A 27,793-nucleotide genomic window follows, 5' to 3' on the forward strand; every position below is an offset into this window, starting at 1 on the left:
CACCCCCCCCACCCCCCCCACCCTCTTCCCCCCCCCCCCCCCCCCCCCCCCCCCCCCGCCAATTTATCCTGCTTATAGCTTGTTTGAACATAATTGTTTACATACTGCTTCCCCCATTAGACTGAACTGCTTGAGAACAGGGACTGGGTTTTTTTCATTTTGTTTTGTTTTTTGTTTGTTTGTTTGTTTTGTTTTTGCCTTTCTTTGTCTCCTTGGCACTTAGCTCAGTGCCTAACTTGTACTGGGTGCTTAATGAATGCTAGTTGACCGACTGACCCCAGGAAAGTCTATTAACCTATTGTTTGTATGTCCTTCCAGCTCTGCTCTCATCCTGGTGTGAAGAGTTGGGTCGGCTGCTTCTCCTCCGTCACCAGAAAAGCCGACAGACTGACCCTCCCGGGAAACTCCCCATGCAGCCCCCCCTTAACTCCATGAGCTCCATGAAACCCACGCTGTCACACAGGTGAGTCATTGTGGGGCAGCTAAGGGTTCGGGGTGGAGTCTTGCTGATCAGCCTCGAAGATTCTTGACAGTAGGAAGACAGACGTCAGGGACATTGATTGGTCTTCCACTCCTACCAGCTATCTACATTGGTTCAAAGATGTCCGTGCCAAGAGTTTCCCAAAGGGAAGGGCAAGACCTATTTCTCCCATCAGACCAGAAACTTCCTGAGGAGATGATGTATATGTGTCCCATCAGACTTGCTCCCCAAGGCCAGGGACTGCGTCTCCCCAATCATATCTCATTAAAATGAGACTGGATTTTTTCTTCCTAATTATAGGGCAGTCCTGACCTTGGAAGGCTCTGCCCTAGCCAAAAGAACTCACCTATCTCCTTCATTTCTCTATCCCTCCTTCAAATCTCTACAGGGAAACTCCAAAGCTAGGACATCTAAGGTACACTAGAGAAACTAAAGGATAAAGGGAGGCCTTGGAGAGGTCAAGACCATTCCTCTGATTCTAGTTGGGTTTTATGCAGTTTACCTTTGGGAGAATGCCATCTGCCTCACTCATAAAGGAATGTTTACTAGAAAGTTAGCTGGCACATCAGCTCAGAGCTAAAAGCACAGCCAGAGGATGGAGCCATTGGGCAGCCACCTCGAAGGAAGCAGCCAAGCATGTGCTTGACTGTTTTGCCCCCTAGATGTCCAGGCTGCTGAGCTCTCCATTAGGGCTGGCTGCTTTTCCCAACTAAATATCCCAGAGGTTTCTGTTTAGAATTCACGGTGCTCATGCCTGAACTTTCAAATGGCCGACCCTGGAACAACCAGGTCCTTTATATTACCGAGTTTCTCTCCTCCTTTGGGTTGATGACAAAGATGAACTTCCAGAGCAATGCAGTCCATTCTCCGTTATCTGCTAATGGATGGGTAGTAGGAGTAAGCTAAAGCAGCAAATCCTCCGAAAGGAGTTCCCGGTGAGCTTTGGAGCACATTATGGGAGGAGGAGTACATGTGTTGGGGCACGAATCCAGGACTGGAAAGGAACTCAGAGAATATCTGATAAAATCCCTTCAATTCACAGATAGGAAAGGAAGGTGAAAGATCATCAAGCTTATTTAAATCAAATCATAGATGTGTCAGATCTTCAGAGTTAGATGGGACTGTGGTGTTCCTACATCCTACCAAGTTTGTGAAATCTTGTCTGTGACATCTGGGACAAATGGGCATACAGTCCCTCCTTGTGCATTCCCAGGGAGAGAAAACATATAAGTCACAGGACAGACCCTTCCATATTACATAGCTCTATTAAAAAAATTCCTTCCTGTCCTCCCCTTCCCTCCCCCCAGCCCAGCCTAGAAGTAGCTAGGTGCCCCAGTGGATAGAGCACAGAGCCTGGAGTCAGGAAGAGCTGAGTTCAAATCTAGCCTCAGACACTTACTAGTTGTGTGATCCTGGGCAAGTCACTTAATTCTGTTTGCCTCAATTTCCTCACCTATAAAATGGGGACCATATAAAAGATTCATGATAGAAAATGCTATCTGAATCCAGAGAAGGAACTGTGGAGTCTAAATGCAAATCAGAGTATACTGTTTTCACCTTTTTCTGGTTGGATTTTTGTTTTTTTTCTTTCTCTTGGTTTCTCCCTTTGTTGTGATTCTTCTCTCACAACATGACTCATGTGAAAATGTTTAATATGATTGTACATGCATAGCCTACATCAGACTGCATACTATCTTGGCGGGAAGGGAGGGAGGGCAAAAATTTAGAACTCAAAATCTTATAAAAGTGAATGTCAAAAACTAAATTAATTAATTTGGGGGTGAAAAAGACTAAAATGGGGATCACAATAGCACCTACCTCCCAGGGTTGTGCGAAGATCAAAATGAGATGATATCTGTAAAGTACTTGGCACAGTGCTTGGCACCTAGTAGGTACTCTATAAATATTTGTTTCCTTCCTTGCTAAAGGGCTTATAAATATCAACTATAGTGTTTAATATTATCATTATGAAGCCTCTTCTAGCTCTAAAGTTATGACCCTAGGATCACCCTCCAAAGCAACACAGGGTCAGGGGTGGAGACTAGATCTGTGACATAACTGATAGAGGAAACTTCCAGATGAAGAAATTCCCTCCACCCACGTGTATTGGCACCTTATCTGCAACTTAAAGCCTTAGAGAGTTTCCTAGGGCACCAAGTGGGTAAGAGACTATCTGAGTCACAGGGCCAGCTTTCTGTCTGCTACTCCCAACACCAAACAAGGACAGATCTTTGGACATTTGAGATGACCATGCCATCTTCCCTAACTTAGTCTTCTTTTCTGAAGACTCCAGATCCCCAGTTCTTTAAACCATCCCTGGTGAGACATCGTTTTCAGGCTCCTTTGTAATTGTCCTTCTTAAAATGGGTTACCCATATTTGACCACAGGGCAACTAGTGATGCGGTGCATAGAGTCACAGGCCTAGAGTCAAAAACACTCACCTTCCTGATTTCTAATCTGACCTCAGACACTTACTAGCTTATGATGCTGGACAAGTCACTTAACCCTGTTTGCCTCAGTTTCCTCATCTGCAAAATGAGCAGGAAGAGGAAATGGCATACCACACCAAGAAAACCCAGAACGGGGTCACAGAAAGTTGGTCACGACTGGAAGGTGACTTAACCATATTTGAACACAATACTTCAGATGCAGTCTGACCAGAACATGTTATAGGAGTAGGAACCGGTACTTCCTGTGGCCAGGACACTATACTTTTGTTATTGAAACATAAAATTGTGTTCATTTTTGACACAGCCTCATCACACTCATATTGTGGCTCACTGAACCTGTGGCCAACTCAAACTTCCATTTTTGTCCATATGAACTCCAAATTCAAATGAAATTGTAACCATTTTCCCCCGTTGCACTATATGAGGGGAATTACTTTCTTTTTTATCTAAATGTGGGACTTGACATTTATTCCTTTTAAACTTCATATTCATATTGGCCTAAAATAATAACCTAGGGAGATTATTCTGAGTCTTTGTCCCGTTGACCAATAAGTTCATTTCTATCATTTGTGATTTTGATAGACATATTTTCTATGTCTTCCTTCAGGGTTATTGATAGATACATTAAGTAGCACAGAGTCTTGTGGCACTCCAAAACAGACCTCCCTCTAGTTCGGCATCCATTTATGAATCAGATTCTAGCCTCCAGTCCACATTTCTTTATCTTGTGTTCTAAGATTACAAGGGTTACAAACTTGGAACGAAATTTCGAAGCCATCTAGTACACCCTCTTTCACTTTACATAGGATGTAACTCAAGCCTAGAGAGTCGTTAAGTGACTTGCACATGATCACAGTCAGGAAGTGGCAGCATTTGAACCCATACCCTCTGCCTCCACCTGCATGTCTCTTCCCACTGGATGGTTCTACCAACCTCCCAAAGGACTTGGTCAAGTATCTTGCTAAATGTAATTCTACTGCCATTATTACCTACTGTGGTGAACCCACAATAAATAAGACAATTTTTAAAAATAAGGTAAATAAGAGAAACTCACTTTATATAGGTTTGAGGGCTTCCCTTACAACCCTGTGAGATAGGTAAGGAAAGTCTTATTGTGCCTGTTTAACTGAGAGGAAATTAGGGTTTATGGAAGTTAAGTAGCTTCCCCAAGGGCAGTCAGCTACTAAAGAGCAGAGCCCACCAGAAAGCCTAGGTATTTTAACCTGTTTTTCTTCTGTGAGGCACTTCCTCCCGTGGGGGAAAAGGTGAGCCTTTTGTAAAGTAAACGATTACCACCAATTTATTTGTTTTGAACATTTAGAATTTTAAGTGAGAATATTCTTAAACCAAGTATCATTTTATGAATATGGTTCTGGGCAACAGACTTCCTTTCCACTTATGTTTTATTCAAATGAATGTTAAAATTAAACTATATTAATCCTACTCATCCCCAACAACAAACATTTACTGTTGCCTCTGTACCCATGGAGGATAATTTAAAAATAGTCACTGCCCTCAGGGGTCTTACAATCTAGCTGGAAAGTCAGGACTTAGACGTAAAAATAAACAAAATATAGAAAACATGACAAGGTGGTATATGACAAGCACTAGATGAGGGGTGTAGATTATCAATGGATTGGTGGAACTGCAATGGAGAAGGAAGAAAGAATGGAAGCTGAAGCCTTTGGGGAAAGACATCACAGAAGAGCTGAGATTTTAGCAGAGTGCTGAAGGTTGTATCAAATTTGGATGATCCAAAAAGGGGGGGAGTGGGCGGGGGTGGGGGAGAATGGGGACAGAGGATTTCTAGGGGAAGGGATGAGCTCTGGCTGACTTCCTACAGTGTATTGGGCCAGTCGGAAAGCAGATGAGGATTAAAACCCTGCCTTGCATTACTAGGCACCTCATAAATATCTGGTGATTTGATTTGAAATATTTAATGTCCCAAAAGGGACAATTCACTCAAAATTGAGAGTAAACTGTATTGTAACATATCTGGTAGGCACAAACTGCCAATCATTTATTTCCCCCAGACACATCTTGAGTTAGGTTCAAATCCCATTTTATTGATAAGGAAAACTGAGCTTTGTGGTCACACCCAGACTTCTCAGGCCTTTTCTTCCCCCACCCCATCCCCCACCTTTTTTAAAAAAACACAGGAGTGAAGGAGCCCTGGATTTGGAGAGAGGGGGAGGGGAGGAAATAAGTATTTCTTAAATGCCTACTATGTGCCTAGCAAGTGATAAACACTTTAAAAATATTATCTCATTTAGATGTAAAATCTTGGCTTACTTAACTTTGTACCTGCTCTGTGACTTTGGGAAATTATTTCAGTTTTTGTGGTCTCTGATTCCTCACTTGTAAAATGAGGGGATTCAAATCACCCAAGAAACATTTATTAAGTTGTAGGCTTGTTGAACAAGACAGTCTCTAAGGTGTCCGCTCACTCTTAATCTATGTCGGTTCCTGAAGCATCCCCCTTCCCCCTCTGTGTTGTTGGGGTTGGCTTAGTGATTCTGGTCAGGAGGTCAGTAGCCTTAGGTCTTGAAGTTTGACCTAAACAAGTGAAATCTCTCCAGTTTTATTGTGTGCTCTGTCCTTGGGTGGGGCAGCTAGGTGGCACACTGGATAGAGTGCTGGGCCTGAAGTCTGAAAGACTCCATCTTCCCGAGTTCAAATCCAGCCTCCGACACTTACTAGCTGTGTGACCCTGGACAAGTCACTTAATCCCTGTTTGCCTCAGTTTCCTCATCTGTAAAATGAACTGGAGAAGGGAATGGCAGATCTCTCCAGTGTCTTTGCCAAAGAAAACCTCAAATGGGATCACAGAGAATTGGACACGACTAAACAACAACCCTTTGCTAGGCCTTTAGGGCCCAAGATAGAGGGATTTTACTACCCCTGAGAGTTGCCTGGGTTCTTTCTCCTCTGCCTTTCACCACCTTCCCTTCCCCAGGCCCTCAGGACCTGTTAGCCTCTGCATTCATCGCTCATGTTCCTGCTCTGGGTCCCTCTCCTTAAACTCATCTGTTGGGATCCTGACATAGTGATCATTCACAGTGTTAGAGCCTGAAGGAGCCGTAGAGATCTTCCAGTGTGAATGACATCCCTTTCCTCCCCCTCCCCTTTGATTTACATGTAAAGAAACTGACCCCAGAAGGCAGTCTGCTTTGTACCACTTCCTACTGTGTACTTGGCCCCAAAGGATTTTACAAATGGAAGAGCTCTTAATAAATGTTTGTTGACTGACGACTGAGATAAACTAGTCAAATTCCTTGATTTTGCAGTTGATAAAACTGATCACATAGGTAGTAAGTGACAGAACCAGGATGGAGACCTGGGTCTTCTGACTGCAAAATGAGGGATCTTGTCGGTGCATCAGGGGTTCTGAACCTTCATAGTGCTGATCCTTTTTGGACCTGGAAGGAAGGAAACAAGCACTTTTTTAAAGCAGATCTACTATGCGCCAGGTGCTTTGCTATTACAGATGTTATCTCATCTGATTCTCACCTCAACCCTGGAAGGTAGATGCTGTTATTATCCCCCATTTTACAGGTGAGGAAACAGAGTCAAACAGAAGTTAAGTGACTAGTAAGTTTCTGAAGCCAGATTTGAACTCAGGTCTTCCCAACTCCAAGCCCAGCGCTCTGTGCATGAACTATGGCACCTGTCTGATGAAGCCCTTACATGCCTTCTCAAAGTAATGGTTTAAATGCATAAAATATGTGGGATTTCAAAGGAAACCATTTCTATTTATAGCAAGATGGAACTTCTTTCCCATTCACATTTACAGACCCCCTAAAATTGGTCTGAGGACTCCAAGTCAGCTACCCAACACAATTACATACATCGTGAGACCTCCCCATGGTAGATATCCTGGGTGGGTGAGGGGCAAGAGAACCAGGAATACAGAAGAGGAAGGAAAACCCAGCCCCTCCCCTCAAAAACTTCATGATCTTGGACAGTCAAGATATTTTACATCCTCCTATCCTTTCCCTATGTTCTCTCTGCCTGGATTTTCCCCACCAATCTCTCCTAATTAAAATGAAGTCGTTTCTGATTTCCTCAGGCAGAAGTAATCACACCCCACCCCCACCACACCAAAAAATAAACCTCTTATATAAATTTGTCTGCACTACTGAAATAAGAGAGGCTGTGTGCTATGGTGGGAAGACTTGGAGTCAAGAAAGATCTGAGTTCAAATCCTAACTGTGATACTTACCAGCTGGCTCTGAGACTGTTTCTTCATCTTTAAAATCAGAATATTAATACCTGAAATACCTACCTATCTCACTGGGTTGTTTCAGAAATCCAATGAGATTATATATACACATACACACACATATGTGTGTATGTATGTTTATATGTATATATGTGTATGTTATATATACTTTATATATAATATGGCTTTATATAGAGAGTATATATAGACAATACATTTTTATATCTATATATAAAGCATGTATGTGTGTATCTTTGTAAATGTTAAGGTCCTACTTAAATGTCTACTACTTTCTATACTACCTAGTACAGTAATAAAGTACACACACACACACACACACACACACACACACACACACACACCATAAGCCCCTTAGGTATTATTCACACTGATCTGCATACCCTACAGCATAGTTTCTAATATAGGGCTAGGTATACATAAGTATTAGATAAATATTTGCCGTATGAATTGTGTGTTGATTACAAAACAGCTAGAGAAAAATAGAAGATTCTCTAGTGGAAGGACTAAATTCTTAGAGTATGCAGCAGCAGGAGCTGCCACTGCATGCCTTTAAAAATTCCCAAGAAGGAAATAATCCCTGTAGGCTGGGTGAACACTTAATAAATCTTAAGGGGTTGAGCCTAGGTAAAACTTGCATGACTTCATGTATGTAATGGGTATCGTATCTCTTGTCTTCTCAGTGGGTTGGGGAGGGGCAGAAAATTTGGAACTGAAAATAAAAATTGTTTAAAAAGAAATCTAGGCCAAATGGAGCCTTTTGTATTGCCTCATCTCATGAGTCTACATTGTGTTGGCCACCCAAATGAGCACCCAGAGTAACAGAGCCAGTCCACTCATAATTTTTCATGCTAATTGATGGGAGCAGCCTCAGGGGTCATCTGCAACAGCAGATCATCCAAAAATAATCCCCAAAATAAGCAAAAGGGAGGGGGAGGACGCCGTATGCTGGAAACATCATGAAGTCTCCGAAATAGCAAAGAAAAAAAAAGGGTAGGGTAGGGTGAAAATCAACATAGTGGAAACAGAATGATAAGGAGACCCCACAAGAATGGAATGGAGTAGAGGGAAATGCTAGTTGAGTGACTGACTGTTTGGATGAATTGAGATAGAAATAGTGAAGAAGCTTCTTTGCCAGGCTAAGAAAGATTGGACTTGGTCCATTAGGCAGTTGAGGGTGGGGGAAAGTGACTGAAGGTTCTTTCCAGGGAAAGATGTGGGGAAAGTGTTGTTTAAAAAAGAATCCTATGGGGGACAGCCAGGAGTCCACTTGCCAGTCTGATTCTGGCAACCGTCACAGCCCTGTGAAGTTCCCCACTTAGATTATGAAGCTTGAAAATGGAGTGGGAGGAAAAAAATGACCTACATATGTCTGTCAAACCAGATACCACAAAAAGTACCAGATGCAACATGGGTAGAAGAATATCACTAGAGAGGAAAAGTATCACAGGAGACAGGACCCAGGAAAAGAACCATCCATAAGTCAGAAACAGGTCAACAAGAATTTATTACTTGCTTACCATGGGCCAGTCATTGAAGATTAAAAAGAAGGCAAAAATGGCCCCTACCCTCAAGGAGCTCACAGTGTCCACAGCCTTAAAAGTCCATATGCAAATGCTCAACCTATGAATAAATTAAAGATCCTAAATACAAGGAGGCAAATTCAACCTTGATTTTATCACTGAGACTTAGTAGTATGGGATTTTACTGGACTGTGGGTAATAAAAGAATATATATACTACATTCAAAAGGACTAGAATAAAGGGGCTGTGAAATAGCATTGCAGATTAAGAAAATACAGTTATCCCTTCCACATCAAGGGGGTTAGGTGCATGGTGCCACCTTCTTCTGGAAAATCCATGTAAAAATTTTTGGCCCTCCCTTAGTACCAGAGAAGAAGTCTGAAATATTATGGTATTGAAAGATAAAATATGTTGATATTACACAAACCATACATATATTTTATGCATTTCTGAGTTTCTAAACTTTTTCTTTGTCTCCTCTGGCCTTTGCATGTCATCTGCTTCTGCATATCTCCTAAAAAATTCCCATTTAGTTTCTTATGCCAACCCGAGATATATTGAAACTGAGATGGGGAAAGTGGAAGGGATAACTGTATATCCATATGTGGGATCCAGGAACCAGAGAGGGTGGAGAGTATTGTGATCATCACTAGAAGCAGCAGCACAAGCAACATAATTGGGGAGGATACTACAGTCTTAACTAGACAGAAAGAAAAAATGGACATGGAGTATGAGGAGAAAGACATGAAACTGCAGTGGTGGGAATTTCAGCTATTCAAGAATCTGTTGGACACTTTCTGCCAAAAGCAAAGCAGCTGATTCATTTTTGGCTGTCTCTGGTCTAGGAAGACTTATATGAACTGATACAAAGTGAAGTGAGCAGAACCCAGAGAGCAATTTACACAATGGCAACAACATTACAAAGGAAAACAACTTAAGAAAGACTTAAGAACCCCTATGAAGGCAATGACCAACCATGATTCCAAAGGACTATAGATGGAACATGTTACCCACTCCCTGACAGAATGGTGAACTCAAAGTGCAGGGTGAGACATACATTTTTGCCCATGGACCAAAAAGGACTTTGTTTTGCTTGACTATGCATTTTTGGTACCAAAAAATTCTTGGCTTATCTCAATGATAATTTAATTTCCCAAAAGATGGAGAATATGATAAGGGAAATGGCATGCTACTGTAGACCTGACTCTGACCAAAAAAAAGAAACTGGTTGCTGAAGTAGAAATGATGGGAATTTTAAGGAAGAAGTGAGTTTTCCATCTTATAATTCATGATAGAGGAGAGGAAAGCTGAGTGTAGTTTGACATACACTCTGGATTTTGGAAGAGCTGATTCCAGAAGGTTAAAAGAAAAAATAAAGAGGATCCTGTGGCCTTAAATTTTATAAGGAAGTCAACCCAAGAGTCAGGGGTAGTTCTCAGAAATTAAATTCCAAAGATAAAAAATGGGGAACAGTTTTTACAAGGGGAAAAAATGAGGGCAGTGATTAAAGAAACCAATGTGGATACACAGGGAGCTCATTCAAGCAACTTAAAATTTGTGTGTGTGTGTGTGTGTGTGTGTGTGTGTGTGTGTGTGTGTGTGATAGAAGCAAGATAGTGGAAGATGGATTCAAAAGAGGGGCCAAGTCCTACATCGAAAGTATCAAGAATGCTATACCACAAAGTGAACCCATTCTGGATTATAAACGCTAAGGATACCAAAGAGGCTTTTCTGAGCTATGTTGAAGGCAAGAGGAAGATGAGGGAAAGGATAGGACAACCACTCAGGAGAAATCCAGTTAGGATAACAGATAATAGAGAAGGGACAAAACCAACTCTCAGTCTTCTCTTTCTCCCTAGGAGAATGGTCTCCAGGCTGGGAGGATGGGACAAGAATGGCAGATTGGTTGCCAAGCTGTTATTAGTGATGTTTGAAAAATAATGGAGAATGGGGAGAGTTGTTACCATAGCGGAGATGGGCAAATATCCCAATTTTTTCAAAAAGTGAAGGTAGATTCTTCAAACTATATGTTGATATACTTGACTTTAATTTTTAGTTAAAAACAACCAACTAACCATGGATAGCATTATTAAAGGGATGGTTTATGAAGAACCAGAAAGGGAAGCAGGCATCTTAAGACAACATGGCTTCATCAAGAAAAGGTTGTGCCATGCTAAACTCATTTTTTTTTTGACAGTTACTAGCCTGGCTTAAACTTAGCTTAATTAAATTTCAAAAAAGTATTTGACAAAGTCAGTCATGCTATCTTTGTAGAAAAGATGGAGAGATTCGGGCTTGAAGATAACTCTAGTCATGTAGATTCAGAACTAGTTAAATGACCAGGCCTGAAGAACAGTAGTCACTAATGAGTCAGTGTCAGCTTGGAATGACACCTCCAGCAGAGTGCTGCAGTGATGTGTGCTTGACCCTATGTCATTTACCATTTTCCTTATCAGATCTACAGATGATACAAAGCAAGTAAGTGTAGCTAATTTGTTGGAGGACAGAGTCAGGACACAAAACAATTTTGACAGGCTAGAATAATGAGCCAAATCTAACTGGGGTTTTAAAAAAGTCAACTTCGAAAGCATAAAATGTAGAGCGTTGTTCTACAAGCATTTAAATGGGGAGGGAGGAAAAAAGTCTGAGATTTTTAGTGGACGGAAAATGTGATATGAATCAATGGTGTGACAAAGTAACCAAAAATACACAACCTTAGACTGCTTCAGAAAAGCGTAGTGTTGGGGCAGCTAGGTGGCACAGTGAGTAGAGCATCAGCCCTGGAGTCAGGAGAACTTGAGTTCAAATCCGGCCTCAGATACTTGACACACTGATTAGCTGTGTGACCTTGGGAAAGTAACTTAACCCCAATTGTCCTGCCTTCCCCCCTCAAAAAAAATAAAAGCATAATGTCCAGAATAGGGGAAGTGATGGTTCTACTGTGCTTGGCTCTAGTCAGACCAAATTTGGAGTGCTATGTTCAGTTTGGAGCCCTGGAGATGATTCAGAAGAGGACCACCAGGATAGTGGAAGGGCCTTAAGATCATTCCATAAGAAGACCCTGAAGGAACCTGTAAGAGAGAAGACCTAGGAGGGCCATGATAGTCATTTTCATGTATTCCAAAGATTTTACATGGAACAAACACATAGGCTCAATATGAGGGAAAGCTTCCTGAGAGTCATTCAGAAGAAAAACAGGCATCCTCTCTTATTGAAAGACAACTTTTTGTGAATGCTGTTGACAGTGCATGTGGATGGGGATGGCCGTGGAAGAGCCAGATGGAACCTTAAAGGTCATCTAAGCCATTACCTTCATTTTGGTGATAAGTCTGTAGGTTCATAGGATTTAATTTACATCAGACAAGAAACCCTAAATATCAACTGGTTCTTACAGTGCGGTCTGGGGACCCAGGGGGTCCCCAAGGTCAAAACATTTCAAAATAATACTAAGATGTTCTAATTTCAAAATACCAAGAGCTATAACTCACCTAAAAAAAGCTCTTGAAGAAGGAGTGGTCCTCAGTCATTTTAAAGGTTGTATAGGGGCTCTTATTGCTGCTGATAGAGGCCCACTCATTCATATTATAGAGAGATTAAGTTACTTGACAATAAGTTAAATAGCAAAGCTAAAGTTTGAATCTAAGGCTTCTGAATTCAAATCATTGCTGTTTCCATTGCAGCTCAGTATTCTTGTTCAGGCTACAGGTTACCAGTACTCTTCTAGCCCTGTCATTCTTTGAAATAATCTTGTTCAAGGCATGGAAGTTATTATCCTATATTCGGATGAGGCACTCAAGTCCTCCAGGGTAATGTAGTAAGGGCTGTGGAGGCTAGAATGTTGGTCACTTAGCTCCTGCTGGTTGGTGAACCTTTCCTTTTGGCATGGCAGTAGAGGAATTACGGGATTCCTGGTTTCTCTTTGTAACTGTTGAATTTTCCTGTGTGATAAAATCACACATCCTCCATCATCAAAGAAACAGTTCTTAGGAAGATGTTCTGGTAACTATTTGGGGGTTCAGTGGGGGGGTGAATCATAAGGAACTTCCCAGTGAGGAAACTCCTTCGTCAATGCAGAACAGCAACTGTTCTTCAACTTATAGTCGTAAGAAAGTTTCAGGGGCGCTAAGGGAAATTGATGACTTGTCCTGGGTACCCAAGTCAATATGCAGTGGAGACAGGGCTTGAACCCAGGACTCTGTCTCTAAGGTGCACTGGTGTGAGTTTTCTCAATCTCTCTCTCTCTCTTTCTCTCTCTCTCTCTCTCTCTCCTCCCCCCCCTCTCTCCCTCTTCCTCTTTTCCCTTCCTTTTTTCTACCACTATATATTGTCTGTCCATCAACAATAAGCAAAATGAAAAAAAATCAGCTATTCACAAATTAGAAGAGGTTCCCTGCCTTCTCTTTATTCCCCCCTCCCCCTACAGTTTGATGGTTGAAGCTTTTTTTTTCTTTGCTTAAAGCTCCCAGGTTTCCTTGCTATCTGGAAGATTCAATTTTGTCCCATTTGTGCTGGGCTAAAAGGACTCCACTTGAGAGGAAAAGATGTAAGGATTAGAGAATAAGAAACCACTTGGGGCTTAAAGGCCTTTTGATAAATCAAGGGAATCTCATGCCCACTCTACTAGTGACATGCTGGGTGACCCTGAACAAGTGACTTAAGTTGTCTGTGCCAAAGCTGCCAGCCACACTGGTGGAATGAGGATGATGATACATAACCTGTCCCTGCTTCTCAAAGATGTCCAAAGAATTAAGGAGACATTTTGGGAAAATCCAACCTTCTGAACTAGTTCTGTTCTTTCTTTCTTTTTTTTAAAACAGTAGCATTTTTGCTAATTTCAGAAGGTTGAATTTCAGTTCAGAGGAAGAAGCCTAGGGAATAGAGGAGTTTAAAAAAAAAACCAGAAAGAAGGTGACATTTAAGCATGTGCCTGTATGTGTCAGGCCAAATGCCTGCAGAACATTGCTAAGTAACATCCCTGACCTATTCAGTGCTTTGCACATAGTAGGCGTTGATTAAATATTTATTGGCTTGAATAGAATCCTGCCATAGAAGGACTCGGTTACAATTTGTTCATTCATAGGTGAAGCCTGGTTGTAATAGATCGGAATGCTGGTCTTGGTTTGGAGATACGGGGTTTTTTTTTGTTGTTGTTGTTTTGTTTTGTTTTTTGCCCCTCATTGACTCTATGCTCTTGGACAAGTCCTTTTGATTCTCCTTACTCATCTGTAAAAATGGATGGGTGACAACCTAATAGTGTCCTCTCTGTCTGACAGGCTTATTGTAGGAACAGAATGAGATAAAGTACCAAAGTACTATACAAATGTAAGAGATTATATTCATTATCCACCCACATTGTTCATATGCAAATAAGGACTGCTAACTTAATTTTAAAACATTTGAGCTCTGAAATAGGTTAAATAAATCTTGTTTACCCTATTAATTTAATTAGTAAATCCTTTCTTCATGGATGGTAAATTTCAGCTTGGAATTATCCCACATTCTGAATCAATAGCAGCTACATTAAGGAGATATTACAGTCTTATCAAATACCTGTCTGGTGAAAGAAAAGGACCCATGGAAAAGAACAGCAACAAGCCCCCAAATCCCCACCCCCAAACCTTTCCCTTTCTTGGGGTTCTAATGAGCTCTCATTTTCATAGGCTTGGTCCACAATTGAGTTCTGCCACTTTTGTGGTCAGTGATTCCATTGGTCAAAGGTACTTCCTAAGCATCAACTCCAAGAAGGAGGTTCTGAGGTTAAATTAATCCCTGCTCCCTCAATTTTAGTGTCCCCTAAATGCTTGGATTCTTCTTGGCATTTTTTTCTTTTCTATTAAAACAGAGACACGCAAACAAAAACTCTAATATGCTGTTAGATGCTCAAGTTTCTAAGTTTCACCGCAGGGAGAAAAGGAAATAGTCCCCAGTAATTGTGGTGATGGAGAGGCTCTCTAATGGCTCACTGAAATTAAAGAGGGTTGGAGCTTCAACTCCAATCACTGGGCTCAGTGTTTCATTAGTGGTAACAACAAAAGCTCTGCTCAATAGACAGTGTGTTAAGAACCTGTACAGATGTATCAGGGATATTAATTAGGGCCTGACAATGCCTTTAATGGGAATTGGTTATTTCTCCCAAATAAAGAGGCTATTAGAAGAGGAAAGAATAATATCAGGCCAGCCAGGGGGCTCACCCTTTTTACCCCACCTCCTTTCTCCAGTATATCCAAATGATCACCTAAGGGAGAAACTCCTACCTCATTAAGGGTTGATAAAATAATAATACCAACCTGCATTTGACTAGCACCTTACGCAGAATGCTTCTTTTGTTGTTTGGTCTTGTCCAACTCTTCAGACCCCATTTGGGGTTTTCTTGGCAAAGAAACTGGAGTGGTTTTGACATTCCCTTCTCCAGCTCTTTTTACAGATGAGGAAACTGAGGTAAACAGGGCTAAGTGACTTGCCCAGGGTCTCACAGCAAGGAAGTGTCTAAGGCCAGATTTGAACTCAGGAAGTTGAGTCTTCTTGACTCCAGGCCTGTAACTCTGTGCACTGTTCCACCTAATGTTTCTGTATCATCATCATCATCATCGTAGTCATTATCATAATTATTATTACTAACTTGACCTTCACTGTGGGGTAGACATTGTGCTGGGGACTAGAGATATTGTGCTCTTCATAACCATCTTTTGAAGTAGGTAAGGAGAAGTGATATTATCTGGATATGATAGGGTCGGGGAGGAGGTTTATACTTGTAATTTCATCTAGGTGGGAACCTCCCCCTACTCATCTGCAACTCAGGGTCTTGAGAGACTGGCCTGGAGCATTGGGAGGTTAAATGACTGAGTTTCTAGGGTGTAAGGGCAGACTGCCCCTAGAAATTGACCTGACTCTTAGGACTGGTCTCTATGCACAGCAGACACACCACAACTGCCTCTAACCCCTGGATATGTTAGGACGTATTTTGGTATGCATGTATATAGAAGGTGAATGGGCCATCCATATACGGCTGTGATGCGGTAGCATGGCTGGTATAAACTGTGGTTTTATGGTTAGGATATGATATGGTATTATGTGGCTAGACTGCTATGGAATTATGATTAGGTGGTGCTATTATCCCAAATCATTCTTTGAATGAGCTACGACTAGGCAATGATGTTTGGATAGGATATGATGTGGCAGTAACATGCAAATGAATATCTCGGAGCCACCATCCGTGTAGCTGGGGCTCTGTTAGCCTAGCACTGGGACCACTTTCCTGTGCGTGTGACCACCGTTACCTTTAAGATGCCTTAATGCAAGGTCTAGTTTGTTGGGTAAATTTAAGCATGGGGGCGCCCCTCAGAATCTCAGCCCTCCTATTTCCCAACTTAAGCATCCTCTCCCAGCCCTCATTCTCCACCTTCCTCTAATTCCCTCTCCCCATTCGCTTCCTTTTCCTCCTTCCTCCATCCTCTCCTCTTCTTCCCTCCCCATGTTCCTCGCTCTCCCACATTCCCTTCCCTTTCTCTCTTCTCCTCTCTCCTCTTCCCTTATCCCCTCCCGCCTTCTACTTTCTCCCCTCTTCTTTCTTCCATCTCCCCTCTCCTCTCCGGGGAGGTCTAATTCAAAGTTTAGAAAAGCAACGTCTCCTCCTTCCCTAGCCAGGCCCCTCCCCAGCCCTTCTTTCCACACGCCCTCCCTGCCCTCTGCAGTCGTGTCTGGTTTGCTGTCTGCCCTCGCGCCTCTGAGGAGATCTCTCTACTTTACCTGGGAAGACCAGACAAAATTGAGAGTACTTGCTTCTGGTTAAAGGTGGGGGTGGTGTCAAGCTAGGACTTCTATGTGTATGCCCCCCCAGACTCCGGAGTCAGAGCCCCCTGAATCCCAAAGCCCACCCTCGGAAATCATCTTGCTGCTGATTTTTTAAATCGCGCACACCACACATCCCTGCCGTGCTCCAGTAAGCTCGTGTGTGTGTGTGTGTGTGCGCGCGCGTGTATGTATGTATGTGTGCGCGCGCGCGTGTGTCCGTGTGCCAGCTCGCGTGACTTTAGGAAGAGGCAAAATTCCCCCCCCCCCCCCTTTGGAGTGTCAATTAGCTCCATCTATCTCGGAAATGCGAGCGCCTCCAAGCTTCCCCGGCGCCGCCGCCTCCCTCCCGCTCCACCTCCAGCCCGTGAGTCAGTCTCGCCCGCTGACGGCCGCCCGCGTGGCGCAGGGGCCCGGGCCAGAGCCCCCCTCCTTTCTCCCCGCCCCCGGGGGGCGGCTGCTGCTCGTCGCTCGCTCGGCAGCCCCCTCCCCGGTCTCCCACCCCAGTCGAGCCAGGGCACTGCCGGCCCCGCCGGGAACAAAGGCGGAGGGAGGGGAAGGAGGCTCCGGGCTCGCTGGGAACAATGAGCTGCGGGTTCCCCGGGGACCGCGGCGGAGGAGGCGGCGGCGGCTGCGAGCCGGGGCGTGCGGATCGGGATCGCCGGGACCGAGGAAGGCGCCGCCGCTAGGATGCGCGCCCGCCCGGGGCGGGTGGATCGGGGGGCCGGCGGCTGGGGGCTGCGGGAGCCCCCGGTGCAGGGCCGACGGGAGCCCCGGGGGGCGGCAGGAGCAGCGCGACCCACGTGCGACTGGCTCCCCACCTCCGATTGATCCCTGGCGGGCAATAAAGATTAACCCCGAGCCGGAGCCGCGGGACTGCGAAGCATCCTTTCTAGAAACACAAACAAACCGCAAGCCTCCGCCAGTCGGTTCTTTCTGGGAAGAGAACAGGTGGCGTGTGAGGCACAGATAGACACCGAGGTGGCGGCTCTGGTGACCCAGCCAAGCAGGGACTGTCACCATCACCGCGTGGCCGGGCCCTGCCCCAGGGATCGAGGATTCCTGGGCTGCCAGCAGGAAGTGCCACCACCTCTACCTCCACGGTCGGGTGGGGCTGACACTCAGCTGCTGTGTCTTCAGCCCCAGGGAAGGTGGCCCTCTCCGTCACCTTGTGCCCCTCTGCCTGCACGGGGACACGTTTCTCTACCGAGAGGGAGATAAATAACACAGATACAGATCTGTACCTGTGCGTACATGCCTCCTGCTTGTGTATGTATGCATGCCTCCTTTATGTATGTGTGTGCATGCACGTGTAGAGGGGTGTGCCCTCGGGGTTATCCCAGGGTTCTGTCTCTTAACTTTGTCGTCGGCTGTGGGATTCTCACCCAAAATGCAGGTGCTTTATTCAATAATCATAATTACAGCTAAATCTGATTTGGTTGTGTGGGGAGGGGGAAGGGATGGAACTGAAAAAGGGATATTTTTCCACCTAGAAAAATTAAGGCTAACAACACCTGTGGCTTGGTGGAACACTGGGACCTATCAGTGCAGCTGTTTGAATTTTGTTGTGTAAGCCCCAATACAGAATTCCCAGATGACCTGGGGTTCATAACCTCCCTCCTGATTCCCCCATGCCTTCCCGAGGGTTTTGCTGTTTAAGCAGCTGCCTCTTTCCTCTCCAGGAGCGACTTCCAACCTTTGAGTGTGATGCTCCTTAGACTAGTCTCTGAGCCCCCGACCTAGCCCTGAGTTTGGCTTCCCTCCCCAAGAGGGCAAACGGATCTTACCTTGGGGGTCCAGGTGTTTCATTGTTAAATGGACAGCTAGCCTGGCTGCAACTGACTAAAGTAGAAACCTAGAGTGTTTGGGGAATTGTTGTGTATAGGGGTGGCCTGAGTTTGGAGGGAGGAAGGACTTTGGAGATGAAGGAGGTGAGAAGTCAGGTTGTTGCTATTTTATCTTCCTGATACGGTTGTGGAGCCAGATGCCTGCTATCTCTTTCCCCAATTGGGAAAAAAAAATTATCAAATCTCTTCTATGCTTTTGGGTCCCCTTTCATACTCATTTATATAGAGTTACATATTATATCCTTGATTTGTCACACACACAAAAAGGTTTTGCAGGAGGAACAGGCTTTTGGTTGCTCTGCCTGCCTACCGAGCCTTTGTCCCCTTCCACCCTTCAACCTGCCCAGGTAAAAAGGTATTAAGCAGGTTCCCAATATCCAGTCGGTCTTTTCAGAACCAGAAAAAGTCAGCAGTGTTGCTGTAGGTCCTTAGGTCAGTGAGCAGGAAGTAAGTGTACCAAGTTTCCAGAGCATGATTTTCTCAGAATTTTTAATCTCAAATCCTCACTTCAGATCATAGATTTCTGGTCAGAAGAGACCAGATTAAAGATTATTAGTGGTTCTCAAAGTATGGTCTAGGACCTCTCCGCCCCAGACCCTTTCATGGGGTCCACAAGGTCATAACTATTTTCATAATAATAGTAAAATATTTAATTGCTAACATAGTAAATATGACTAAATATAAACCACATAAACAAAAATCTTGGGAGGAAGGCATGTAGTGATTTTTAAGAGTATAAAGGGATCCTGAGATCAGAAAGTTTGAAAACTGCTGTCTAGACCAATCCCTGTTACCAAAGAAGGAAACTGAGTCCCAAAGAAGGAAAAGGAGGATCACACAGTTTAAGAAGTAGCATTTCCGGGGTTAGAACCCAGACCCTCTGATTCCAAACCCAGTGCTCTTTCCGTTATATGAGGCTGCCTGTTTCAGGTAGCAAGCTTAACATTGGGAGAGGAGAGAATTTTGTGTCTGCCCTTGGAAACCAGGTCCCAGTAGAATGTAAGCTTCTTGTGGGGTGACGGTTGAAGCAGACAACAACAGTTTTTGTCTTTTGCTACATGCTTACTGATTAATAGCTTAATCCAGTAATAAGTTCCAGATGCTTCTTCAACTCTAGAAAGTAACGTTGAAAAACTGGCACATCCTGGCTGCAATGACCAGCTTAGCTATAGGCTTGTGTACTTGTGGGCAGGTGGATTATGCCCCCCAACTGGACTGCCTGAAAAGAGTGGTTTACTGTTACTTTGAGGTCCTCAGGGAAATTAACTGGTTCTGGTCCAACCCCATCATTTTACAGACAGGAAAATTGAGACCTAGAGAGGAGACTCGCCCAAGATCATACCTATCTAATCACGTACATGTAGATCTTGTATGGGAGATAGGGGTAAGTACGCAAATGCAGGATTTTAGAAGGCACTGACCTCGGATTGAGATGACAGGAGACGAACCTTGTTTCCTTGGGTCTCCAAAGGGCTGAGGCACTTGGTTAAGGTCACTTTGTTGTTATCTATCATGCCCTCTCCTGCCTTCCTCAATGCCCTTCTCCCTTCTTTCAGACAATCCAGATATTACCCATTCCTCAAGATCCACCTCTCCCATGAAGCCTTCTTTAAACCAGTCATCTGTCTGTCATCTTAAGCTCTTCTCATTTGCATTTGGCTGTTAGTATATTCTCAAGTACAAAAGGCCTGGGGTCATATTTTGGAGTTCTCAATAAGATAGGGCCCACAAGGGCTAGGTTCGCTATTCATAGTCCCACTGAGTTGTGCCCTGGTCATACCTCATCTGGAGCACTGTGTACAGTTCATGGAAAGACATTGATCAACTGGATGCCTAGAGGTGGGCAGCCAGCATGGTAAAGGGTCCAGTGGTTTATACCATACAAAAGTAGGTTGAAGGAACTGGAAATGGTTAACTGGGAGAAGAAGCAATATTAGAGGAGATATGATAACTTAGCAAGAGCTTGAAGGGTTGTCAAAACCAAAAAAGGATTGGACTTCATTGGCTTGCCCTCAGAAGGCAGAACTAGGAGCAGTGGATTTGAAGCTGTAGAAGGCCACATTTCCTGTGGATGTTGGGGAAAACTTCCTAGCAGTTGGTGGGACTAATTAGCAAATAGTGAAACAATCTGTCTCCATTGGTGGTGGGTTCTCCTGTACTTGATATTTTCGGGCAGAGTCGGGTGATGTTTGTCAAGGGTGCCGCAGAAGGGATTCCTCTCCAGCTTGGACTTAGGCACAGGTGCCAACACCGATGTTTCTACTAGACAGACCCTATGATTTTCTGATGTTTTTTAAATGAACCAATCTGTCAATGAGATGCTATTTTTCAGTAGAAGGCAGATTCCTTCTAAAATGATCTCTTGCTCAGTCACCTGATCCCCATTAAAATTTCCTGCAAAGGATGATTCCTTCTCCCCCTCTACCAGGTCTTAGCAGGGCCTTCATACTGTAGTTGAGTGACGGACCTAGATGAGTTAAACCAGGGAAGGTGATCTGTTTGGTGTTTATACCTAGCTCACCTCATTCTTGTCCAAAATCTTTTAATTAGACTAGTAGACTTTCAGGTGCAAATTTTGTTCTCTTTTGGGGGTCCACTGAGTGACATCAGTTCCCATATTTCTGGTGGGGAAGCATTTATAAAGTCATCTTTATTGGAAGATTTAGGGACTCTGGTTTATATCTACCTAGCCCCTCTCTCTCATCCTCCTCTTCATCCATTGCAAGGCCAAGAATACAAAGTTCTCCAAAACATTGTCCCTGCCCTCACGGGTAACCTAGATATATATATAGACCAAAAAGATGATTAGCTAAACAAGGCATCATATGCTGAGTGCCAAGTGAATGATAGAATGATAGAAATGAGATATGCTATAGAGGCCCTCAAAGAGGCCTTGGGAATTGATCAAGGCCTTGAAGGAGTGGTGATATTTCACTAATCAGTAAGCATTTGTTAAGTGCCTGCTATGTTTGAGGTGCTGTGCTAGGCTCTGGGGATACAAAGACAGAACATTGCCTCAAGAAGCTTACATTCTATTTCAGGGAAACTACATTTAGTCAAATTGATACAAAGTAATTACAGGGTAATTTCCCTGAAGGAAGGCAGTAGCACCTGGGAGATCAGAAATGGATGGATGGATGGATGGATGGAAAGAAACACATTCATCAAACATTTACTGTGTACCAAGGACAGTGCTGTGTGCCGAGAATACAAGTACAAAAGCAAATACAGTCTCTGCCTTCCAGAGCTTACATTATAATAGGGGTGGCTGCACACAAAAGGGAGTGATGGCCAGGGAGGAGCACTTTGTTCTGGAAAGTGATCCTCACAAGGTCCTTACAAGATCATGGGGGCCACTGGAGGAGTGTATTGACAAGCCATCCAGGAACAATGACAGAGTTGATGGGGTTGTAGTTCATGGTCCCAGAACTGGGGAGAGGGGAGGGTAGGAAATACCCATGGTGGGAATGAATGGTCTGCTAGGAGATGTCCATAGCAGAGAGAATGAAGTAAAGTATGGTGGCTGGAACTTTCCTGAAATAGTGGTTTGGGCAGTTACCACTGGGAATGGGGCAGGAGTCCTCAGGTAGGAAGCAGAGCTTGAACTAAGCTTTGAGGGAAGCTCTGGTTTCTAAAAGGAGAGAGAATATTCTAGACTTGAGAGAGTGCTTGTGTAATGTTGGATGTGAGAGACAGCAAGAAGGCCCCTTTGCTTGGATCATAGAATGAGTGAAGGGGAATAATGTATAATGAGGCTAGAAAGGAAGGGACAGAACACATTATAGGTGAGAAGACCCAAAATAAGCAAAGGTCAGAGTGTTCACAGGCTTGTGTAGGGAATAATTTTGAAGATAGAAGTGAAGGGTAGATGTGGAAGACCTGGCTGAGGTTGGATTTGATTCCGAAGGCATCGGGGAGCAGATGATTCTTGGCTAGGAAGGACGATTGTATAAAAGAGCATTTAAGGAAAATGAATCTGGTAGCAACATGTATCATGAATAGGAAGGGTAAGCTATTAAGGGCAGGGAAACCAATAGCTTCTGTATCCTAGGTGTAAACTGGTGAGGGCATGATCTGGGAGATGGGGAGCAAAGGAGGGGATATCAGAGGAAATGGAACTGAGGTTAAAATATTCCCTTTGACTAGAGGGAGAAAGCTCTCCCTGCCCATCAGTCCCTGGGAAATAGAATCGATGCACACTAAGAGTTGGACATCACACAGGTGCTTACTGTATGTGAAAGTGGGTATATGTTGAAGAATTATGGGAGTAGGGAGAGCAGATCTGACCAGGCAGGCCCTTTGGCTAGCATAGAAAAGAAGCGGGAGGTAAATAGTGGAAATGTAGACAGCGGTCCAATTATGAAGATTCCTGAATGCTAGGCCACAGGATTTTGGCTTCATCCTGTAGGCAGCAGGGAAGCCCTTGAAAGTTCACGCGCAGAGCATCAACCAAGATGAAAACTGTTTTGAAAAGACTAGTCCCAAGTCCTTTGGCCCCTCCAAACCTGTTTCCTTCATTGTAAAGTGAGGTGTCAGACTTACTTTTTTAAATAAATTTTTACAGAGATCCTTTGCTTTTACATCACCAACCTTTCCCACTGTTGACTAGATGATTTCTAAGGACACTTTATCTCTAGTTCTCTATGATTTTATATTTCTCCCACTGTCCTTGACACAACTACTTGGCTGTCAAGCCCCTGGTTTTATGTAGCCATACCAGCTGCTGCTCGTTTAGGCATTGAATCAAGAACCAGGCAACTAGTTTAGATCACCTTTGGAGAAAAATCCTAGAGACTGGCTATCTGGGGCACAGGGCTGACTTAAGAGCCCTCCCCTCCCAGTGGCTTCTGTGGAATAGCTAGAGCCCAGATTTTTCAGGGGAGAGAGTTATAGAGGGAGAATCTAAGACAACAGGTTTCATTATGCTTGCTGTGTTTGAGATAGTGTCCTCCTATATAGCTTAACGTGCTACTACACCCCTCTTTCCCCTTATAGTCTTGGAATTACATCCAGGGGTGAATGATTGAATTCTTCTGTCTTGAAGCAAGGAGTAAGGTCATATTCCCACCAGCAGCTCATCTCCTTGGCCACATCATGGCGAGGCCTGTGTTACATTCTAGGCTTCAGGTCTCTATGGACCCCAGGTGCAGGCTTGGGAGTGAGCCCCTGCTACCCAAGATACCCTGAAGAACTGTCGCCCCCCCATATCTCTGTTTCCTCCTACAGTGATGGGTCGTTCCCCTATGACTCTGTTCCTTGGCAGCAGAACACCAACCAGCCACCAGGATCCCTTTCCGTGGTCACTACTGTTTGGGGAGTGACTAACACGTCCCAGAGCCAGGTAAGAGTTTGACTCTTGTCCCTCCCTTGATTCTTCCTTCACCCTTCACAGTTAGGAAAATCCCTTAGTTAATATTCCTCCATTCCAAGGGGCTTGGAATGCCATCCTCAGGCTACCAAGATGTGATCCAGCTAGGAAATACTTTGGTTGGAGTACATTCACGTATTCTTTAACTCAACCAGGAATCAGCACTGGGGAAACCTTTTCCCATCATCAGACCCTGCTCCTATGTGCCCTCCTATCAGGAAGGGTTCTAGTTCCAGAGGGAAGGATGATCTTCAGTCATACTATGGATTGGTTCTAGAGCACTTAACCTTGATTTGTTATGACAGGGGTGGTGGTCTAGTAGATGTTAGTCCCTTACCCCAAATGAAACTCACTTTGGCTACATGAGAAGCATGGCATCCCATTTGTCATGGGCCATATGAAGCACTGGATGGACTAAGGAAATGTGCTTTGGAAGACCTTCTTGGACTAATCTGTACATGGATTGACTGCTGCAAAATCAAGTGACTTAAAGCTCTGTGAATGAGCATATCCTATCCCGTTCTACGTACTAATCTTTCCACCATCCCCCACCTCCCTCTCTTCTCTTGATCAGTCACCCAGTCTTTATTGAGCACCTACTGTTTGCTCATTCTTTTGCTAGGCTCTATGGAAAAAATACAGAAGGATAAACCACAGTCCCTTCCCTCAAGGACTTCACTGAACATGTTATGCAAGGTTAGGCCACAGTCCACTGGGCCCAGGACTCTGTCCTCAACAGCAACCTTGACGGAGGTCTCCATTGTCCTCCTTGATATCACCTGCTAGCTTAGAGAAGTCTCACCTCCTCTTGGTAGCCATTCATGGCTCTGTCATTCAGAAATGTGTCTGAACTCTCTGGGAATACATTTCTGTCTCCTTGAGGGTAACGAGTTCATTAAGTTTAAGGTCTGCTGTACACCAAACCCTTCCTGTATACCTTACTTCAGTTTCAAAGAAGACCTCTTCCTCCCCATCTTTTGGGATCTGTTGACTACCATATACTATTTCGAACACATCTTCTCCCAGCCATCAGTTATTTAGACTAGCAAGTCCTCATCTTCAGTCTGTCCTAACATAGAAATAGCCTCTCGATAAATTAGGGCACAGCATAAGGCACAATCTAATACTTCTTCCCTCCTTCTCCTCCTCCCCTGGGGCATTCTTCCTTCTTCCTTCCCTCTTATGTTCCCTCATCATTTCTCATTCTTTGCCCTTTTGGTTACCAGTATGACCATTATTTTTCTTCACAGGTCCTAGGAAACCCCATGGCCAATGCCAACAATCCTATGAATCCCGGCGGAAACCCCATGGCATCTGGAATGACGACCAGCAACCCTGGCATCAACTCCCCCCAGTTTGCTGGACAGCAGCAGCAGTTCTCAGCCAAGGCGGGCTCCACTCAGCCCTACATCCAGCAGGGGATGTATGGGCGGCCCAACTACGCGGGCAGTGGAGGGTTCGGGGGCAGGTGAGAAGAACAGGGGACCCTGAAGGCCAATGGCATAAGATAGACCAGACATTTATACTTGCGCTTGGTGGCCTTACAGAAATGGCATGCCAAACAATCATATGCCCACTTTCATTTAGAGTTTGTCACAATAGTAAAAACTCCCTTCCTTTCCTCAAATATTATTATTGACCATGAACCTCAATATCAGCCCAGAGTCAGGAAGGTCGAAATGTCATGCGAGTGTTTGTCTAGAGAAGACAGTGAGACCTGGATGAAGGCCTAGATGGCATCCTTATCAAAATTTCAGACTGTGTGAATCTGATGAGGATAAGTGACCTGCTGGGTAACAGAATCCAGATCTGGAAAGACCTTGACAGATTAGAATCATGAGTTGTATCTAATATTTAATAAAGGGTAGGTAAAAAGTTCTGTACTTAACATGGAGGAGCTGTGGGCAAGGTAGTAGTTTTTATGAAAGAAAAAGAAGGATCAGTTGTTCAGTCACTTTTCAGTCAACTCTTCATGACCCCGTTTGGGATTTTCCTGGCAAAGGTACTGAAGTGGTTTGCCATTTCCTTCTCCAGCTCATGTTACAGATAAGGAAACACAAGGTTAAGTGACTTGCCCAGGGTCACACAGCTAGTAAGTGACTGGGGCTGGATTTGAACTCGGGGCTTCCTGACTCCAGGGCCAGTGCTCTATGCACTATAATTGGACTGCAACTAAATGGAAATCAGTTATGTGACATGAAGTCAGAAAGAGCTAACAAAATAATTAAATCACATTAATAGAAGAATAGTGTCCAAAGCATGAGAGGTTCTAGGCCCTCTGTACCCTGCCCTGGTCAGCCTGTGTCTGGAATATTGTGTCCGTCTATGGGCACCACATTTTAGGAAGATCATCGGCAATCTGGAGCAAAGGGCAACCAGAATGGCGAAGAGAATGGAGACCATGACAGATGAGAATTGGTGAAGGAATTGGGAGAAAAGAAAACTTGGGAATGTAGAAGACATGAGAGTGGCCTTAGAGAATTCAGAGGGATGTCATGGAAGAAGTAGATTTGTTTGTCTTGGTCCCAGAAGGCACAACCAGAAGCAATGGGGTGGAAGTTGGAGAGGAGAAGATTTTTTCTATTTCTGAGGGATAAGTTCTTAACAATCGAAGCTGCTAAAAATGGAATCAGTTGCCTCCAGAGCTATGAGTTGTGTGTTATTGGAACTCTTTTAAGTAGATGCCGGATGATGCCTTCTCAAGGATGTTGCTAAGGGTACAGGGTAGAGCAGGTGAGCTCCCAACTTTAGGATTTCTACGATGGAAAATCTGGTGTGACCTCTGATTTGGAGAATTAGGAACAAGGTTTGCTTGTGGAAATAATCTCAGAGCTTTCAGAGAGCCTCTGGTTTCAGAGCAGAGAAAGAAATGAAGAAACTAGGAAAGGCACAGACATCTTAAGGGGAAGTTTCCCCAGGAGAGAGGAAGCAAAGGGTTGTTTTTTTTCTTGGTCATCATTCCCCTATGTGTGTGACTTTCCCTCTTAGAATGTAAGCTCCCTGGGGGCAGGAACTGTCTTTGCTTTTGTATTTGTTACCTCTAGAGCATAGCCTAGTGTGTGGCACATAGTAGGTGCTTCATACATGTTTTGTTTTGTTTTTCCCATTCATCAGTCATTCTTTTGGTGTGACATCTTCAAGCGAGTAGATCTTCAAGCCAATACTCTACCAGTTCTAGGCTGTGGTGGCATCTCTTAGAAGGGAAAGAGCTGGAGTTTCTAAGTCACCCCCACTGTGTGTATTTTTAGACCTTTTCATTTTATGAGTTGGATAGGCTGTGGAAGTGACACCATCCTCTCACGTGCCACCTTTGGTGGTGGGTGTGCCACGAATGGGTCTTGGGTTCCTCCTTGGATTCCTTCAGTGTTCCAAGCCTATAGAGCCAATCAACCTATTTCATGACCAGGATGAGCATAGGCTTACCGTTAGAAATATTTAATGTAGCCCCTTTGATTTACGTATGAAGGAATGGAGAGGGAGCGGTTAGGTGACTCTACCTAGATCACCCGGGCAGTAATTGGTATAATAGATACCTCACCTTAGGTCTACAAGGAAGTTCCTGGTCAATAATGATTGTTTTTCAAAAATACTAGAGTTTTATTTACAGATCAGTGAACACAAAAAGATTGGCTCCTTGGCCCTCCTCCTCCCCCACCCTGTGCACGTGCACTCACATACCCGTGTATGATCCTTCTTGTGACCTGCGCAGTTTCTGTGACTCACAGTACTGCCCTGGAGAATACTTAGCAAAGGGAGTTCCCTCTCACTTTCTGCCTTCCAAGACCTACAGTTCCTCTAAGGTCTGGCAGTGGGAGGGCAGTCCTCATAGGTCCCTGTCTACCATGTCTCTCTTGAAGATGGACAGTATTACTGGGAAACTTTCATTCTAACCCTAGTTCTTCGATCCCAAATAGAGCTCCCTGCCCACCCCAGCACACTGGTGTTTGATTCCTTTTATATCAGATAATTGATAGACTTAAAAAATACCTTGGGACACATGTCCTTCCCTCATAAGCTTGGGATGTCTAATATGATACCAGCAACTCACATGTATATAGCCCTGTACTGTTTACCATGTACTTTCCCCACTACCGT

The 27,793-nt window shown here is 44.1% G+C and overlaps 1 protein-coding gene across 10 annotated transcripts in view; it reads left to right on the forward strand.

Annotated features, from left to right (window-relative positions):
• The window catches only part of ZMIZ1 (zinc finger MIZ-type containing 1), a 441,312-nt gene that overhangs the window by 374,645 nt on the left and 38,874 nt on the right, over nucleotides 1-27,793 (forward strand). For 6 of the 10 annotated variants that reach the window (XM_036734708.1, XM_036734709.1, XM_036734712.1 and 3 more), the window contains 3 exons: nucleotides 319-463; nucleotides 23,557-23,671; nucleotides 24,949-25,166. In XM_036734708.1, the coding sequence (XP_036590603.1) occupies nucleotides 319-463; nucleotides 23,557-23,671; nucleotides 24,949-25,166 (478 nt within the window). Of the gene's footprint in view, nucleotides 1-318; nucleotides 464-17,488; nucleotides 17,753-23,556; nucleotides 23,672-24,948; nucleotides 25,167-27,793 lie in introns of those variants that run through there. The other 4 variants (XM_036734718.1, XM_036734716.1, XM_036734714.1 and 1 more) reach the window with 4 other exon arrangements.

The sequence above is a fragment of the Trichosurus vulpecula genome, chromosome 8 (assembly GCF_011100635.1).
Source record: "Trichosurus vulpecula isolate mTriVul1 chromosome 8, mTriVul1.pri, whole genome shotgun sequence".
NCBI lineage: Eukaryota > Metazoa > Chordata > Mammalia > Diprotodontia > Phalangeridae > Trichosurus > Trichosurus vulpecula.